Genomic DNA, 17721 nt, shown 5'->3' with positions numbered 1-17721 from the left:
GGAAGAACTCCAGGAGTTACTACTCCTGTTGTTTCGCGAAAAACCTACACAGAGGGTCCACAATAGATGCAGCCAACATTCATATACAGTCTATACAGGAGCACGGTTTTAATTTTCAAAATAAAATTGCCCGTGGAGACTGAAATGCTCCCGGTGCGATTCGTCTGTCATGTCTAATCTTTACCCGGCGTGTTCTCGAGGTTAAATGTCAAAGTAATGACGGCAGCAGGGATCCAGGAGTCACATGACGCAGGACACATAAGAGTAAAGAAATCTGCAGGAAATGAATCCCAATTTGGTCCTTTAACTAAAAAACACCTACTAAAATGTCACTGATGGTGTTTGAGCTTCAAAAACATACATATCACAAAGCTATCGGTTTTTTTTTTTACAGTCATATTTACATTTATATATAACAGGTGTAGTGGGCGTGTTCAGTAACTACATGTGCCGCCATGGTGTCCCCTCATCATTTTAATGTTGCTCCAGGACCAGTCACACTGTTGTGATGTCACAATTTTGCAGATTCGTGGGGGTAAAGAAAGCTAAAAGATGGACGAAGTTACTGTGCCTTCACCTGCTGGATTCTGGACTTCACAGTTTGGCCTCCAACAATGTTGATTTTTGGAGCCAGAAGTGAAAAGACTGGATGAAAACTGGTGTACCAAGCTATCAGCTAATGCTAGCTAGTTTGGTTAGCAAGAATACAGTGCACCCTAGGAGCTAACATCTACAGCTGCCTGTCTCAACATGGACCTGTCCAATTCTAATAAACAAAAATCCAAAAGGAAAAGCATCCAGTTTTAGAGTTTCTTAGTACCAATTAACAGACATGCATGTCTGTGTGCTGTATCAACTTTATGGATATGAAATGTGCTAACCAAGCTGCGTAGCATTAGCCTAAATGTGAAAGCGAGATGACATCATCTACATGAAGTAGATGGTTTGACCCACGTGTCAGAGTGGCCACTTTAAGCTGTGCAGTTTTTCTGAAGGAAGAAACCATCCAGAAATGTATTTATTTTTTTATATCTGGCTGAAAACATGTTTATTTAAACAAATTAAAGTTGGACATTTTAACATAGACTGATCCACTGCAGGAGCCTCTGGTGGTCGCTACAGGAACTGCACATTTTCATACTCATTTCAGTCTCCGAGTGTGTCGCTTGGTCTAAAAGTGATAAATCAGTACTAACTTTTCACATCATGGTGGACTCAAACCCCAAACGTCCTGTGTGAAAGGCCTGGATTTGATCCATCCACCATCACCTCCTCCAGCCAACTTTAGACTTCCAGGTGTTTTTTTCCCCTCCTAATCAAAACATGTTTTTTTTTGGTTGGAGCAACATTATTTATATTGCATTAACGCCACACCATAAAGCGACATCACAACCCTGTGGAACCATTCGTTTTATAAGTGGCTTTTCTTGTTTCTTTTCTCTTTTTAAACAATTTCATTGATCAAATAAAAGAAAACAAACAAACAAACAAACAAACAAACACAAAACAGACCAGCCAAACTTGTATCAGTCCAAAACTTAAACTATTCAGTTTATAATAATTTCAAAATAAAGCAGCAATTTCTTATTTTAAAGAAACTGGAACCAGCACCTGCATAAACAGTTTAACCCTATAGTTATCAATTTTTTTTAGATTACAACAGTAGGAACGTGGCCTTTCCAAGCCTCTCTGAGCTCTGAGGAGCTTTTTTGTCCAGTTTTACTGCACAGCGAGTGTTTTTTGTTGTCCTGGGCTCAGAGCACGGTAAAAACAGCACTGTAGGAAAAAGAGAGTCGCTTTAAAAAAACGAAACAGACAACTAAACATGCTTCTCGTTGTTGGAGAGCTGGCAGTGGAGATCTGTTGTAAGAAAGGAGATGCACTGAGGAGTAAAAACATTTAGCACCAGTAGTTTAAAGAAAAACATAACTGTAGGGGAGGTGTGCCCACGAGTACAGCAGAGTCACAGGTTCAATAAACCCTCAGATCCGACACAGACGAAGCTGGAACCTTTAACGATCCAGCCAAAACCCTTTACTTCCACATAAAACTTGTTGTTAGGAGTCAGTTTTCATTGTCTCGGCTCGAGCTGAACTAAAGCAGCAAAAGAGAGAAAAACGCCTGCAAAGGAAAAGTCTTCACAGAGCATTGCAGCAAAAACGAACCATTTGTTTAATATTATCTTGTTTTCATGATCACTGGATGCCAAAAATTAACCCAACCTGAGGATTAACTTCCTGATTAACCCGATCAAAGAAAGCTCGGAGACTTTTGTCTCGTTGTGTTTGAGCTAACAAGCAGCTGAATCACACGGAAAACATCCTTGATCTTACGAGATCCCTCGAGCTCGCTGCACGGATAGTGAAAGGTAATGCTCCACAGTATGAGCAAAAATATATTTTCTTCATATTCTGACTCGCAGAATTATTATGAACATGATTTTCACATGAGCGGGGCTCAACAACAATACATATGGGGGAGAGAAAAAAGACTAACACAAGTGCAGAGAGTCTCTTAGCTTTGAGCATCGGTCTCATTAACAGTTAATACGAACTTTGTGGCGTCTCCAGGTAAAATCACCTGATAGCAACGGCTCTAACAGGCGTCTCGAGTTGTGATCAGCCACCTCCCGACCATCAGCGGTTCAACCCTGACCTTTCTTGATAATAACTGGTCAAACTTCCTTTTGCAGCAACACTCTTGACACCCAATCAGACGCCGTAACCGTGACACTACTGAGCATGTGCACACACTCCCTGCTAAAAGAAAACCTTTGGCGGAGCTGAGGGTGCCCGGAAGGTCACTGATTGATGCTTCACTCTGAGGAAGACTGACATGAGGTTTGAACGATGGAGTGAACACAAAATGACTCAGAGCACCAACGAAGAGTCTCGAGAGGCAAAGTAGCACCAAAGAGAGCACCAAATACGGATCACTCCGCTGCTGAAAACAGTCCCGAGCAGACGGCCCATCTCCTCCTGTTTGAATTCGCAGCTGCTGCATGAAATGTTGACGCCTCTTTTGAAGGCAACTCGTCATCTGCAGAAGGCGTACGACCGTCTTCTGCACCTCCAGCCCTAAGACCGAACCTGCTTTGTGCTCACTCCACAGCTGTGTCAGGCTGGAAATAAAACTGGAGCAGCTCAGAGTTAAACACTCAAACATTTACAGAAACAGGACAAACAACATGGAAAAAACATGAAAATAATTAAAAAATAATTCAAAGATCTCAGCGTTGATGAACTGTGAAACCATAAAGCGTCTCTTCGATTTGAATGTGTAACTTCCAGGATGTGAAGTTCATTTTGATCCTGGTGTAACCTGCCTTTGAGAATCCCTGCAGTAACCCGTGTGTGTCTAACACCTGTTTGCTGATTCAGGCCTCAGTCTTCCCGCTCTGTCTGGGAATCTTTGTGGCGCTCCAGCCGAGCAGTCACTTTAAAACCGAGCCGAAGCCGGACAATTTCTGCTTGGCGTGCGGCTTCTCGCCGCCGTCCTCCACCAGTTGATTTCCAGTCTCCAGGGAGCTGTTGGCGGTCTCGGTACTGCAGGTTTTAAACTCCGTCAGATCGGGATCAGGGTCAGGATCCGGCTCCGGCTGGGACTCCGCGGCCGTCTCCCAGTCCTCCTCCTCCTCTTCGTCGTCCTCCTCCTCTTTGTCTCTGTGGGTGGCCTGGCTCTGGACGAGGCAGAGCCGGGCCATGGCCTGGTTGATGGTCAGCGTGCTGATCAGGTTGAAGTCATGCATGCTGATCAGATGGAGCAGGAAATTGCGGCACAGGTTGCGTTTGACGATGAAGGCGGCGTGGTGTTCAGCAAACAGCAGACACGCTTCGTTCATCTGGTTATCTGCGATGAAGCTGGGAGGAAGACGCCAGTGGATAAGGTGAGGTTTAAAAAACAAAAACCCTGAAATAAACCAAAAAACTTCTGCAGTTTGATAAAAGCTTTGCCGAGTACATACCCACGCTTCATGACGTGCAGATTCCACAGCTTCATGATCTCCTTCTCCCCCTCGTTCACGTCCATGAAGTCCTCGATTTGCTGCAATCAGAGCACACTAGTTAGCGTTTAGCATGGACTGTATATAAAAGATGGAGGTCGATTTTGAAGCCTCAAATTTATGATTTAGGCGAGTGTCGCATCCTCTGGTATTTTTAAAAAAAAAGACTTTAAATGAGACCACAAACTCTTCAGCAAAGCATTTACTGAAGTCAGAACTCGAGTTAAAAATAGGGTCGTTTTCCTCATAGAGTTCTATACAAATCAGATTTAAGAGGAGCCGCTCCCTGCAGATTTAAGACACCTCTGCACTGGCTTCATTCTTCAAACCACGGGGTTACATCCATCTTTTACATACAGTCTATAGTGTTTATGCAGGTTGGAGTCCAACATCACAGAGAAAACTTGAAAAAGAAAACCTCCCCAAAACAACCAAAGAAACGCAAGAACACAACAACCATTTGTAAACGGTGTGTGTGTGTTAAAATCTTTTTTATTGTTCATTATAAAACCTGCTTTAAGTCACAGGTTGTTAAGTCATGGGGAGCTTTAATGTTGACATCAATAGGCCAGCGGCAGAAACGTCCACGCTGACTTCTGTTACCCTCACACCAATCTGGAAAAGTTAGCATAGTTAACACAGTCACGAGAAGCAGAAGCCGTTCACAGGAGGAGAGAAGCCCGAGCGTCTGCTGAATCGTCTGAATCCTTCAGAGGTTTTTAACGATCAGAGAAAACAGTCGAGATCAAAGTGACATCTTCAACAAAAACTGGCTGTTTCGTCTGAACAACAACCCGAAATGTTTTACTCTCCAAATGTTCTCCTTTTAGAAGCAGGAGAAACCAAATGTTTCAATATCGCTGTTTGATTATTGGAAGCGTATTTGTTTCTCTGAATTTGGTGAAGATGGAAACAGGGTTATCCTGGATTTTTCCCTTTCATGACTATTAAATTTCCTATCCCAGACTGAGAGAGCCGGGACACACCAATCAAACTTTTTACAGTTCAAACTGTGTTGATATCGAATACCGATCCAATGAAGCTTTCTACTGTTTTTATACCCGGCTTCTTCCTCCTCAGGAGCATTCCTGTGTTCGCTCGTCTGGCTCAAGCTCACCTTTACAGTCTTCTCTTTGAGCCAGTCGGGGTCCCTCTCGTCCTCGCTGTCCACTTCCATCTCCTGGGGCCTCAGCGGCAGGCAGCTGTCGCTGTGGAAGTACAGGCGATTGTGTCCACTGATGTACGTCCTCTGCGCCTCCCGATCGCCATCCTCAGACTCCAGAAACTCAGACAGGCTCGGCTTTGTCCTCTTGGGTCTGAGAGGACAGGAAGAGGATGATCAGGAGTTCCTGTCGCCCTCGGCAGCATGTAAATAAATATAAAGGTAGAGGAGAAGTTGGAGGGGTACCTGCAGACCAGAAAGTGGGTGACGGCGGTTCTCTTCACGGGGCCGTTCCTGCTGAAGGCGAAGCCCGGCTGGCTGTGGATGTCCTGAGGATTTCCTGCATACGACCCATCGTAAGACTCGTTGATAGAGACCTCAATCTTTGCTCCTTTGGGATGGGGCTGCCAAAGATCAGAGATGCATATTTAAAGGACACGCTCGACAATATGTTAAAAGATCTCAGTGCTGAATTTAAATAAGAAATACTGATGATACCCCCAAGTTTTACATTGTACGATGTTTTTAAAGTACTGGTATCTTTGATTTTATTTGTTCTTAGCTTTGATTCTAAGCCTTGTGGAGCACGCTCATCAGGTTGTAATAGAACTTAAAAATGAAACGCTCCTCGATGCTCGTGTTGACTCCAACAGCGTGTCGACTGTTTGAATCCAAAGGATTTATGCTCCTGGGGATATCTGTGCTTCTCTTCCTTTCCTAGAGCCAACATTAGCTCTGACTGACGCAGATGTGGCTACTGCACTAGATATCAAGTAATCTACCCAAGTTAGCAGGTAAGCTGATGTTGGGCAACATCTGCACGAAGACATTTTTACCTAAGAAACATGTCTGACAGAACAGGAATTTGGTTGGTAGGAAAGCTTTGGTCAAACTGGCAGTGCAAAACATGAGAGCAACAGCTGGTGTACATCTCTCACCACGTAGTTGAAGATGAAGCGGGAGTGGGACAGTTTGAGGTGTTTGACGAGACTGTACAGCTTCCTGCAGTTCAGTGTGCACCACGGACAGTGGAGGTCATCCCTGGCCTCGGTCTGCTGCCGTGTGTTGTTGTTGTATTGAAACTAGGAAAGAAAGAAACAGAGTGTGATCTCAGCTGCTGAGAAGCGACAGACTCGCTGATCTTTGACGAGGAATTCACATCCCGTTGCCACTTCTCCGGAGGTCTGAATCGACATGCAGCGGCCTTCATAAATCCCACCGTGTCTCACACTTTGATCTCGGCACTCCTTTGTTTCGCTGTCACACCTCATCGGTGGTTTTTGGGTCATTTTATCTCACCTAAACTCACCACAGGGATTCCCGACGCCCAAGAAAAGGGATTACCAATTCTAATGCAACAACACAAAAATACCACATCTTTTACCCCATCTGTGCTCAGGTGTAGACTGACATTAACTGGTAGGATATACATGTGCCCCAGACAGAAAATATACTTCCCGTTGACGCGCATTAGAAAGTCGTGCTGGCCAAAATAAAAATTGCGTTTTGTGTCAACGAACATGGACAATTTGCCTTTTCGTGATAACTTCATGTTTTCCTCCGAGGCCAGGCTGAAAATTTGTTTTGTAAATTGAAGTGAGCTCCGTTCATACAGTTCACTCACGCTTGAATCTGTGAGTGTCCAACTTTTCTAACCATCTGTAACACACAGTCTCTCTTTCACTGGATTCTTCACGGGGGGAGAGCCGAAGCAGTGGAGAAACTACAGACAGCAGATGTCCATCAGGTGTCCATCATCCATCAGCACAGACAGCAGCTGTGCAAAGCCTTTGAATGAGGCTGTGGGTTGCCTCGAGTAACGCTCATGAAATCATTCCTACTGTTCTCTATAAAACTCTGTCACAGTAAGATTTCACACACACTTCTGTATTATTCCTTCTTGTACAGTGTACATATTATCTATTAATGGGATTTGCACTCTCAGTCTTACTTTTTACTCTTCCTAAAATCAGTTTTATTATTTATTTTCTTTGTTTTCTTATCACATGTGTACGTTTTTGCACTGTCACAGTATAAAGCCCTCACCACTTGCTCCTGCTGTAACAACAGGCATAAGGATCCTTTGTGGGATCAACAAAGTATCCATCCATCATAGAAAAATTACAGATGTGTGTAAAAAAAGATCCACAATGACATTTAAGGGTCACAGAAATGACTGAAGTCTGTGGGAGAAACGGCAGCGTTAGCAGGTACGGACTGACCTGGTAGAAGATTCGTAGTTTCTGTCGAGGCTCAGATAAGACTTGTTCTCTTCTGGTTTGAACATCTGTATTTACCGACTCTTTCACAGCTGCAGAAGAAAAACAGCAACACTTTCACTGCTGATGTTATAGGTCAGTTTACTGAGGGCCACACTGGGAAAAGGGCCAAACATATGCAGGTTACTAGCACGTCATAATTTTATCTAAATATTAGATCATCCTGGATATAATCAACATGAAACACGAGTTTGACGCGTGTGCTGAAACACAGCACACATTATCTGTGCTACACTCACTCGGTGCGTGCGTGGCTCTCAGGGTGCTGGGTCGGGTGTCCTGGTTGGTTTCGGAGTTGCGGGTGGCGAGCGGTTTGGCCACGGGTGCGGTGGAATGATCGGCGGAGTCGCTGGTCCAGCGCAGTGTGAACTGCAGAGTCGGACCCTGAGAGAAACTCTCAAACGGAGGCAAACGCTGCAAAAACAGCAAACACGGGGTTTCACTACACAGATCAGCTGTGTGAACTGAGGGTTACTTGGTTCACGCACACAAACACACACCTTTCCATCTAGGATGGTCTCCCAGGTCGCCCTCTTCTTACCGACGGGACACTCCTCCATCTCTTGCATGGACACCTCGTACTCGCCGTCCAATAACTGCAGACGCCTGCACGCAAGTACACGACAACGTCTTCTCACTTCTGCTGCACAAACGCTGCAATGACACCTTTTCTTTCCTGTGCCAAAAGGTGCTACTGTGTGTGCGCGTCAGTGTATGTGTGTGTCTTTCACCTGTTTTTATCAAAGACTGTCATCTGAGCTACAAATGTGGTTTCTCCCTCCTCCCTGAGAGCAGAGCTCCTCCTTTTCCTGTTCACAGCTTCTTCTGAAAAGTCTGAAAAAGACACACGGTGACATGAACCTCTGCTCCGCCAAACCGTCCCTCGTTTTCTGCACGGATGTGGAGCTACGAGGGTGACTGTGTTTAATTTTTAAGTTCAAACAGCTGAAGAAATATAGATATAGATAGAGCAGCCATAATAATCTTCTGCAAGTTAAACTGGGTCAACTAAAAACTTTGAGTGAATCAAGTCTGAAGGACCCGCTATAAACGAACTCGAAACATCACTGAACTACATCAAGACTCGCCGTACAACAGTCTCACCTCCCAACATCTGATAATTTCCACTGCAGACCAATAAGAAATCTGAAGTCGTTAAGCAAAGGGAGGACTCTTTGGCATCTAAGAAGTTGGTTTAAACTCGTAATTCTACTCGCTGCTATTCTGATTGGATCCAACCAAAGTTGTCTCAATGTGTGTTACCAAAACATATGACACATTTCCTGTCCCCTGATGATTTAAGCCCTACTGACACTAGTAACTGGTTAACAACTTCCTGTGACAGTTTCCCACCAGTACTGGCAAAACTGTCATGGACTCACGTGAGGGGTGCTTTAACTTCATTGGTGTTTGAAACCAAAGTCAAATCCTGCTTCCTTTCACTATCCCAGTTTACGGCCTAAATCAGGATTTTCTCCAATAGTTTAGTTCATGTTTTCTTTTTCATTGCAGGGGATGATCGGATGACAAACAAAGCAAGTTGGCTTTTTGCTACAATCCCATTTTCTTGTCCTTGGTTTGTCTTGCTCTGTCAAGCTTTTGCAAAGCTGCAGAGATGAGACCCACCCAATAACCCACTCTGCCCACCTCTGCTGTGGTGAATCTCGCCATTAGCAAGCCCGTTGATCTGTGTTCGTGGATGCCCGGGTCGTGACACTCTGAAGAGCAGCGAATAAGATTTGACCATGTGAGAGTTGCTGGGTTCAAACTCGCTGCTGGGAACCAGCAGGGAGGGGTAGGAGCTCAGCTTGGCCTGGACCCCGGCGCTCGTGTCTGGGTTCAGAGGGACTTGCTTCTTTCCCGTGGGGACCTGCTTCACCGGACAGCTCACGTCCTACACAGGAAGCAAGAAAAGGAAACTTCGTGTGTTTCATTTAGACGTGCAAGCTGTAGAAAACCAGCAGAGGAAATTCATGACACACACCTTCCTCTTCTTGTGGCAGACTTTGACCAGGAGCACCTCCAGAGACACCGAGTTCTGCTCGTTCTCGCTGTCCTGAGAGAGTTTTCCTGTAAACAAACAACACAAAAGATTTCCTGTTAGTCACAGTGGGATCAGTGGAAACGATAAAACAAAGTGCCGATATGGAAAAACGTACCAGCTTTATGGAAGAAGCCAGTAAAGGTGAGCTGAAGATTGGAGGCCAAGCTGTAGAAGAGGGGAAAACGTTCTGAGATATTTTTAAAACCAAACATTGTGAAGTTTGCAGCTATAAAAGGAGGCGTTCTGGTGCCAGAGAAAGCAGCATCAAATAAATAAAAATGTGAAACTTGAGAATCTCTTTTTGCTACAGCACTGTTTTCCTGCTAAAAATGGGCTTTTAGGTGTGGATGTACCTCAGCGGGATCGCTCCACATGTAGCTGGTGAACTTTTTATTGATATTTTGTCACCTGATAAACAAAAACGAGCTAAATGTTTTCTAGAAGCTTGGAATGGAAAGCAGAGAGTCCTGCAGGACTGAGCGCTTACCTGTGAGTCTCCTGTTCCCCTCTCATCTTCTCCACTTTGAACAGAAGATTGTCAACCTTGTAATTTTTCCTGCACATGGAGACAAACGGCAGCAGTTAGCAATCGTACAACCAGCCCACTGAAAGTCCAAACATGCAGAAACTCAGTGGCAAACGTCTTGTTTCTGGAGGAAGATCAGGTTCTTGTCCTCGGGACAAGGACGTAATCTGGATTACGGCACACTACACCCGGGGTTATACAGCTGCAGGCAGATTGAATGACTCGTTTTTCTTATAAGGGCTAACGACACCTCTCAATATTAGCTTCTGTCATTTAAAATCTTCCTCCTCACACTCAGAGTCCTGAACGATCACATCTCAAAGTAGGGGTGGGCGATATATCGAATTCACTGTGTTTTTCTGCGTACGATGGTTAAAATGGCTTTATTGTAACCATCAAGTATAAATTGCCAAACAATATTAAGCTGTCTGTATGTAATTCACTGTGACTTTCTGTCCAGCACACTGCGCTGAGCAGGCGCTTATATACTACCAGATTCAGACGAGAGGGAATGAAACTCGCTGTCATTTGGATTCCACGAGGATGACGCCGAACAAAATCCGGTAATTTGCAAAACATGCTGCAAAAAGTAGAAGTACCACAAAATATCCCACCAGCTGAAAAGTCATCCAATGCAAAAGTAAGGCCGTTTTAACCGCTGCCTGTCAACGTCAATGTTAAATAAATGAGCTGTGATACCGGTGACTGTTCTAGGTCAGTCGTTTTTATAGTCACTGTCTAGACTTTTGTTTTTGTAATTTGAGGTGATCATATTTTTTAATTTTACAATTTGTACATGTTATAAGCACAAAAAAGCACCTTTTTAAATTCAGTCGTTTTATTTTCTCTCATCAAATCTTGCTTGATGTACTTTTGTTGCTTTGATCTTCTGTTTGTTAAAGGTCTGGTGTTGACCACAGAACGAGGTTCACTGTGACAGTGTCGTCATTAGAGAAAACCTCTGTGGGCAACTGATGGTTAAAGATAATGGTTAAAATAAGGCGTTTCTATTCATGTAGTAAAATATATGTTTGAAAGTAACTTTTGTTTTTTGAGTTTAGTTAAACAGGGTTAGGGTTGGTTACACATAAATCGTGTATCGCGATATAGCCAAAAAGCATTGTGATTTTATGTTTTCTTCATATCGCCCAGCCCTGTCTCAAAGACCACACAGTACCAGCACTTACCTCTGTGCAGGCTTATACGCGTTTCCTGGAGTTTCTAAAAGTAGGACGCGAGGCAGAGTCTCGTTCTTGTCAAAATGGAGTTCTTTCTCACCACCTTCTCCAAGTCTTGCTCACAGGAGATCATCTGATTGTTGAGGTTTCTGCCGTTAATTTTCTGTTCATACGAACCAGCGTTTTGTGACATAAACAAAAAGGAGTTGTTCTAAAACGGTGCTGCAGCCCACACTGACGGGTCACGGACAGCCAGAGGAAAAAATAAGAGGTGAAACTTAGTTGAATAATTGCATTTCCTTTGGTAAATAACAACTGTCAAACGGAAATATGCTTCATTTAAAACTGAACTGTTTTGTTGATAATATCTTATAATATTTATATATTTAAAAAAAAAAAAAAACTGTTGGAAGTGGGAAGCAAGCTTTTTATCAGACAGAGGATTCACTGAAGACTGCACCAGGCTCAGTGTAAGATAAAGGAGGATTATTTTGAACTGTGAATCATGCAAAGCTGTTTTAACAGTCCAAGAATGAAAACAAATTAGCAGAGTAGGTGCCCTTTAAAAAGGAGGAGGAAGAGGAGAAAGAAGAAGAAGAAGAAGAAGGAAGAAGAAGAAGAAGGAAGAAGAAGAAGGAAGAAGAAGAAGAAGGAAGAAGAAGAAGAAGAAGAAGAAGAAGAAGAAGGGTAAAGGCCGTCAGTGATCTTTAAAAGCTGAAATAAACTTTTCGTCTTTGAGCTTTTAGACTCGAGTGAAGTGAGGGAAAAGGCACTTTAAACGACGTGGCTGACAAAACTCTTAAATGGTGTGAACGCACAATAAGAGGTATTAGGTATTGAATTAATATCAGCAGAAGGATGACGACGTTTCTGACGTTTTGGTTTGTGTGTCTGCTTGAAAGTATTTTATTCAACTGCCAGTTTAAGTCAGCATCGCTGGCAAGTCCTGATGTGTTCTTAAATAAAATTAAATAGAGAAGCACGTCCCCCCAGCTCATAATGGCTGCACACCGTTTGAGTTTTGTAGTGCATGTACTCTGGAGAGCTAACATAAATAAAGTCCTGTCCAGCTTTAACCTGAGCTGTACTCTAATGAGCCAAAGTAACTGAGAACAGCTGTGAGGTAACCTTCACATCTGTAGGCTGTCTTCAGGCCCAAGCAGTCTCATTTTAATGACCGCTGCAGAGGGAACTACAAAAACCATTAACATCTATACGCCGCCAAGCATCCAGCACCACACTGCTGCTACAGGACTGTAACATTCAAGCTATTATTTTAATGGAAATGCTCCTGCTTACAGGAAATTTCAACTTCATTTACGAGCTCAGTCATTTATATGGCTTGCTATGGATTTTTAAATTTACTTTAGAACTTTTCAGTGACTGATGCACTAAATGTTTTCTGAAACTTTATAGGCTTTCAACTTGTTGGTAATTCTTCCATTATTTGGCATCTTAACTGTATACAGGACATAAACATTGAAACTTTGGGCTTTCCTTTCCTGATTGATGTTGATCCATTTGTTCCTTATCAGAGCTCCAAGTTTATCAGACTGTGGCCTCCTGCTTGTCCAATCACTTTTAAAGTCTGCCCATAGATTTTCGATTGGATTAAGATCTGTTGAAATGTTAATTTGATGTGTAGCTTCTTACCAAACTCCTCCTGGATCGCTGGAAGAAGCTGGTGATTGTTTGAGTTTTTAGCAATAATCAGTTACAAACCTGTGATCAACTTGGAGCTCTGGAGGAAGGAACGGATCACCAATAATAAGACTTGCCCCAGAAGCTGATCTTGAGCATGCTACCAACGATTTTAGAAGTCATGAAGAAGAAGGGTCTAAACTATAAATACTGACTTTTTGTAGAGATGTGATTAGTTCGGTAGTAAGTCTTCGAATCTTATTTTTCTCTATAATCATGGAAATATGTAACAATAATATAACTATAACCTAAACAGGAACGTGTATAATTTTGTACATCCTTATTACGATAATGATTTAAATCATCATTAATGACCAGAGAAAATGACAGAAGGGCTCCATTAATGCTCATCTTAAAAATTCCAGTAGATACTATACCCCATGTTTTAGTAGCTACAACAGCCTGGTTGGTATCTTTAGGGTTAAACACACAAAATGAGCCAAATTACCTGAGACCCTGTACATTTAAGGCAGGCTGTGTACCCCCTTCTTTTCCAAGAAGCCATACAAGAGAAACCGTGTCCTGCTCAAACATTTTATTGCAGTCTCTCTCTCTGCAGCAAACTCAGCTGGGCGCAGACCCAAAGATCACCTCTGTGTAGAAGGAGTTACATGAACTTCAGTTTCTGATAATCCAACCATTTAACAACCCTGCTGGTTTCCTGCTTCCTTATCTTCTGGTTATTAATGCTTTAAATAAAACAGTCAATAACTGTGGTGTGGCCCTGAGTCTCTTCATCTCAAATCACAAGTTGCGTTTCATGTGACTGAAGCATGCACCACTGCAGCGCAAAGTGAAACTGAGCTGAGCAGCAGCAGACACCTGGTTCAAAACCTCCAATTCAAATCAAGAACACACACACACACACACACACACTAACAGCCAACAAGTCCACAGCAACAAGAGAAAACTACTGTCATGCAAAGAGAGAAGAAAAATCCAAAAACCAGCAGAAAACAATCTGTTTAACCTCATAGTAGAGCTTAAAACATAAATAACAAGTGACAGCATCTTTTTAACAATTAAATTGGGTTAAAAACCTCAAACACATTAAACAAAAAACCCCAAAACATTCAACAATAACAGCTTAATCATAACTTAACTTGATATAACTTTTAAAGTTAGATTATAGTAAATGGACTGGTTCTCACATATGACTTTTCTACTCTACCTGAGCACTCAGTGCTTTATACAACATTACCTGTCACGTGTTAATAGGTGTCTCAGTTAAATGCTGAATAACTTCATCTCTATGCTCCTTTCTTTAACACTAAATCCATGATTAATCTGCCCTCTAACAAAAAGCTAAATAAAGTACCACAAACTAAACCAGAGAGACGTTTGGAGGCAGCTCAGCTGCAGCTATCACTTGCACCATTTTAAACACTTATTGAGGTCTGCAAAATAAAATGCATGTCCTGCAACATAACAGAAGTTGTGACATGCCCTTTGTAATCCAATACAATCCTTCGGTGTGTCGTCTGAACCACAGACAGCCTCATGTGTATCAGCGTGATCTTTTTTTTCCTTCCCCTGTAGAGTCTGTATGCAAAGCAGCTCAACTGAAAAAACCTTCTATCTCAGCTTTAACTGATCGAGGCGGCCTCCACGTGTCAGTTAGCTCTCACTCATGATAACAACTGACCTTCTTTCTAAGAGTCAAACTTTTTCAATAAACTTTAAAACCCGAGAAAGTGACAAGTACAATTTTTGCTGAAAAAACACGAGATCTACACATGAATCACATTGAGGTGCATTAAAGGAAAAGAAAAATTATAGCTAAAATTGTAAAAAAAAAAAAAAAAAAAAAAAGCTTGTTAACAGTCTGAGTTTTTACCTTTTGATGTTATTCCTTGAGTTTCTGTGGGACATGTAAGTGAGTGTCCTGTGCAAAAAGATGGGCTGAAATGCAGAAAAACAATGTTTTTTTAAATACACATCAGTAATTTATGAAACGTAGAGACTATCTGAACTGTTAAGTTTAACGAAGTTAAAAACTTACAGCTATCAAGTTTCTTGTGCGGAGAAACCTGTAGATTTGGGTTGGTTCTGCAAATAAACAGTCCAAATGTCAGAACATTAATTCATGTATTATTCACTAGAACTGCACCAACATACCCAGTGATATTTTTTTTCGACTACCTCAGTTTATCTACCCTGCCACATCAGTTCAGAGTTGACTGAATATCCAAATATGGTGTAACTAGAAGCTAAAAACCTTTAAAACATTCTTACTTGCTATGACATAAAAGGGGAAGTATGACCATTTTCAAAACACATGCTATGGATCCATTTTAAATATCAGTATCAGTGCATCGTCACGTAGTTTCGTTTCAAGTAAAGTACCACACATTTGCCACTTGAACCTTCAAGAATAGGAATTTTTCTCCATTTCACAGCTACTCTGACTGTTCAAAGTTTAAAAAAAAAAAAAAAAGACATCTGGAAGCACAGTTTTTGACATTTACTGAATTATGAAAACTTAGAACTATAAATTATAAATAAGTTAACAACAATCCTGCAGAAAGAGAAAGTTAAAAAGCAACAGCAGAGACTATATTAATTACTAGGTTTGTCTGGGTCTCTCTGACACAAGTTTCAGGATGTAACATTGAGTGTGATGACCCTCCAGGACATGCAGTTAAGAGTAAATGGACACATTTACTCTTAGAATTACTGTGTACAGTACCGGTTTGTAGATAATAATAAAAGTACGGCATTAAGTCAGCTCTCTTCCTCCTGCTACCGCTGCATGCACATGGCCGCGGGAAAGCTTCCTATAAGCTTAAATTAACACTTTATACATGCAACCCGATGACAGCAGTAACTTACTCTCGAAGGCCTGCAGGAACAACTCGTGGTCGGCTTGAATAAGTTGCATGTTGGGCTTCTTGGCTGCAGCCATCGAGGCGGAGGACGGCTGGTGGTGGTACAACCCATTGGGTTTACCTCCAGAGCCCAAGCCCACCGGATGGCTCTGCTTGTGAGGAGCCATTACAACAGTGAAAAAAAATAAGAGAAAGATCAAAGAAACTCTCCCACCACCAAATGCGAGGTGGTGTAAAATGATAAAGAAATGCGGCTCCTCTTCCTTTGTGAAAACAAAAGAGCAGCAGTGGCAGAAAATCAGCCGCTCAGGAGAAACACCGCCTACTCCCCATTTTACACAACGATTTGTAAAGTTTCTCCTCTTTTATATCCGTCATTGGCGAAACTCCGACTTAACGCTCTCGACGAGGAACAGGTTAAGCAGTTGGTGAGGGCGGTTAACAGACTTGAAATGCGCGAAACAAGAGAACAGCCTCCGGCAGGCGGATTGCTAGCTAACTGGCTAACTTCCTTAGCCAGCTAGCAACCACCTTGCGCTAACCGGTTAGCATTGTCCAGCGCTCTGACTTTACCGACGACGACCACGCGCGTTTCTGTCACGCGACATCTCATAAATCACATAAACGATAGTCTTTCTGAGGCTTTGGTGCCACAACAACATCAAATTCACAGTAGCTCTCGCCGAGCGCCTGTTTCCAAGTTGGGATATAGACCCCGGAACACAGCAACAAAGCACTCATACATCCGGTTGGAATTTCCTAAATAAAGTTTTACTTTATTTATGACATTGGCAAATGCATATTTTACCCGTTTATACGCGGTAATTGTGCATAAATTGCAATCAGAAAAAAATTAAATAGAAAATCTTACAATACAAAGTAGATTTAAAAAAAAAAAAAAACCCTCACGCAATTGTTCAGCTTTTATTAGGAAGGCAAACTTCCTTTATGTGGCCTCAATTCAGCGACTTCACAGATATACGTTGCGTCTTCGTGTCCACCTTCTAAATACCTCTGTCCAATCATCGCGCTCGTCAGCGAGACTCTGAAGAAGGCACGTTTTGCCGCCCGTTGCGTTGGGTAGCGAGCCAGAAGGTCTGAATATGCATACATTATTCACGCAAGTCACTAACTGTGAAAATAAATAAATAAATAAATAAATAAATAATAACAATAATATTATTAATCTAATTTGGGGCATCTATAGCCAATAAATCATCACATTTGACTACAGACAAAATAGATTAAAATACTATTCATGTTTTTACATATAAATGGTATCATTGTTATTTTTAAGAGATTTACGTTTTTGTTTTAAAAATTCTAAATTACATAAATGTAGAAAATTAAAAAATATTCTTTGTATAATTATCGCTTCGCTTTGAATCAGCACCCTTCAATATCCACATGTAGAAATGTTGGAATTTTATCCTGAATGGAAAATAAATTGCTTTACTAAAGGTTAATTAAAAAATTTTTTTTTGATTGATGAGAAATTACACTGGAAATCAGGGCTATGAGTACAGTTTGGAGAGACTTTTTATGGTAAACATTTCAGTTGCAAGCAGTGCTGTATTGCCTGCAGACGACTGAACCACTGACCCAAAAATGTAACGAGGCCTAAAATAGCTTGTGAACACTCAGTACTTAGAAGACATGACGTGGAATTCAGTGCAGCTCTTGTACTTTTTATTTTTACTTGCACAATATTATAAATTAAATGCTGCTGTATTTTTCCAAATGGGTTTTCTGTGTCATGATGTTCTATAAGGTAATTATAAGACTTTGGATCCTCTTAGAGATGTATTAGATTACTGCTTCTGTGCTTCCCATAAGAAAATTAAAATTATAAAAATACCCCAACAACTCTGGATCATCAATTTAATTAACTTTATTTTGACTTCTATGACAAAAACTCAGATCAGCAGTTGTCTTAGGAGCTTTATAATCTATGTACAGATCCTACAAAATCCATCCTCCCATCTTCTACCCCTCATCCA

At 41.9% G+C, this 17721-nt stretch overlaps 1 protein-coding gene across 4 annotated transcripts; it reads right to left on the bottom strand.

The window, feature by feature from the left end:
• Nucleotides 1-890: 890 nt before the first annotated feature.
• Nucleotides 891-16442, bottom strand: LOC101466354 (polycomb protein suz12-B). 4 transcript variants are annotated; one of them, XM_004556397.4, is made up of 16 exons: nucleotides 15726-16442; nucleotides 14896-14942; nucleotides 14731-14795; nucleotides 9976-10044; nucleotides 9604-9653; nucleotides 9429-9514; nucleotides 9092-9338; nucleotides 8176-8278; nucleotides 7945-8050; nucleotides 7684-7858; nucleotides 7388-7476; nucleotides 6104-6247; nucleotides 5412-5569; nucleotides 5121-5319; nucleotides 3965-4044; nucleotides 891-3860 (listed from the first exon to the last, which is right to left on the bottom strand). In XM_004556397.4, the coding sequence occupies exons 1-16, from the start codon at nucleotides 15886-15888 to the stop codon at nucleotides 3434-3436; spliced, it is 2208 nt and encodes a 735-aa protein (XP_004556454.2). In that variant the 5' UTR covers nucleotides 15889-16442; the 3' UTR covers nucleotides 891-3433. The 4 variants fall into 4 exon arrangements, with proteins under 4 accessions (XP_004556454.2, XP_004556456.2, XP_024658028.2 ...); XM_004556399.4 differs by lacking the exon at nucleotides 15726-16442 and adding an exon at nucleotides 11202-13486; XM_024802260.2 differs by lacking the exon at nucleotides 15726-16442 and having other exon boundaries at nucleotides 9976-13486.
• Between the last annotated feature and the right edge of the window lie 1279 nt (nucleotides 16443-17721).

This window comes from Maylandia zebra, linkage group LG4, assembly GCF_041146795.1.
Source record: "Maylandia zebra isolate NMK-2024a linkage group LG4, Mzebra_GT3a, whole genome shotgun sequence".
NCBI lineage: Eukaryota > Metazoa > Chordata > Actinopteri > Cichliformes > Cichlidae > Maylandia > Maylandia zebra.
This window is presented reverse-complemented; position numbering and strand designations above follow the sequence as displayed.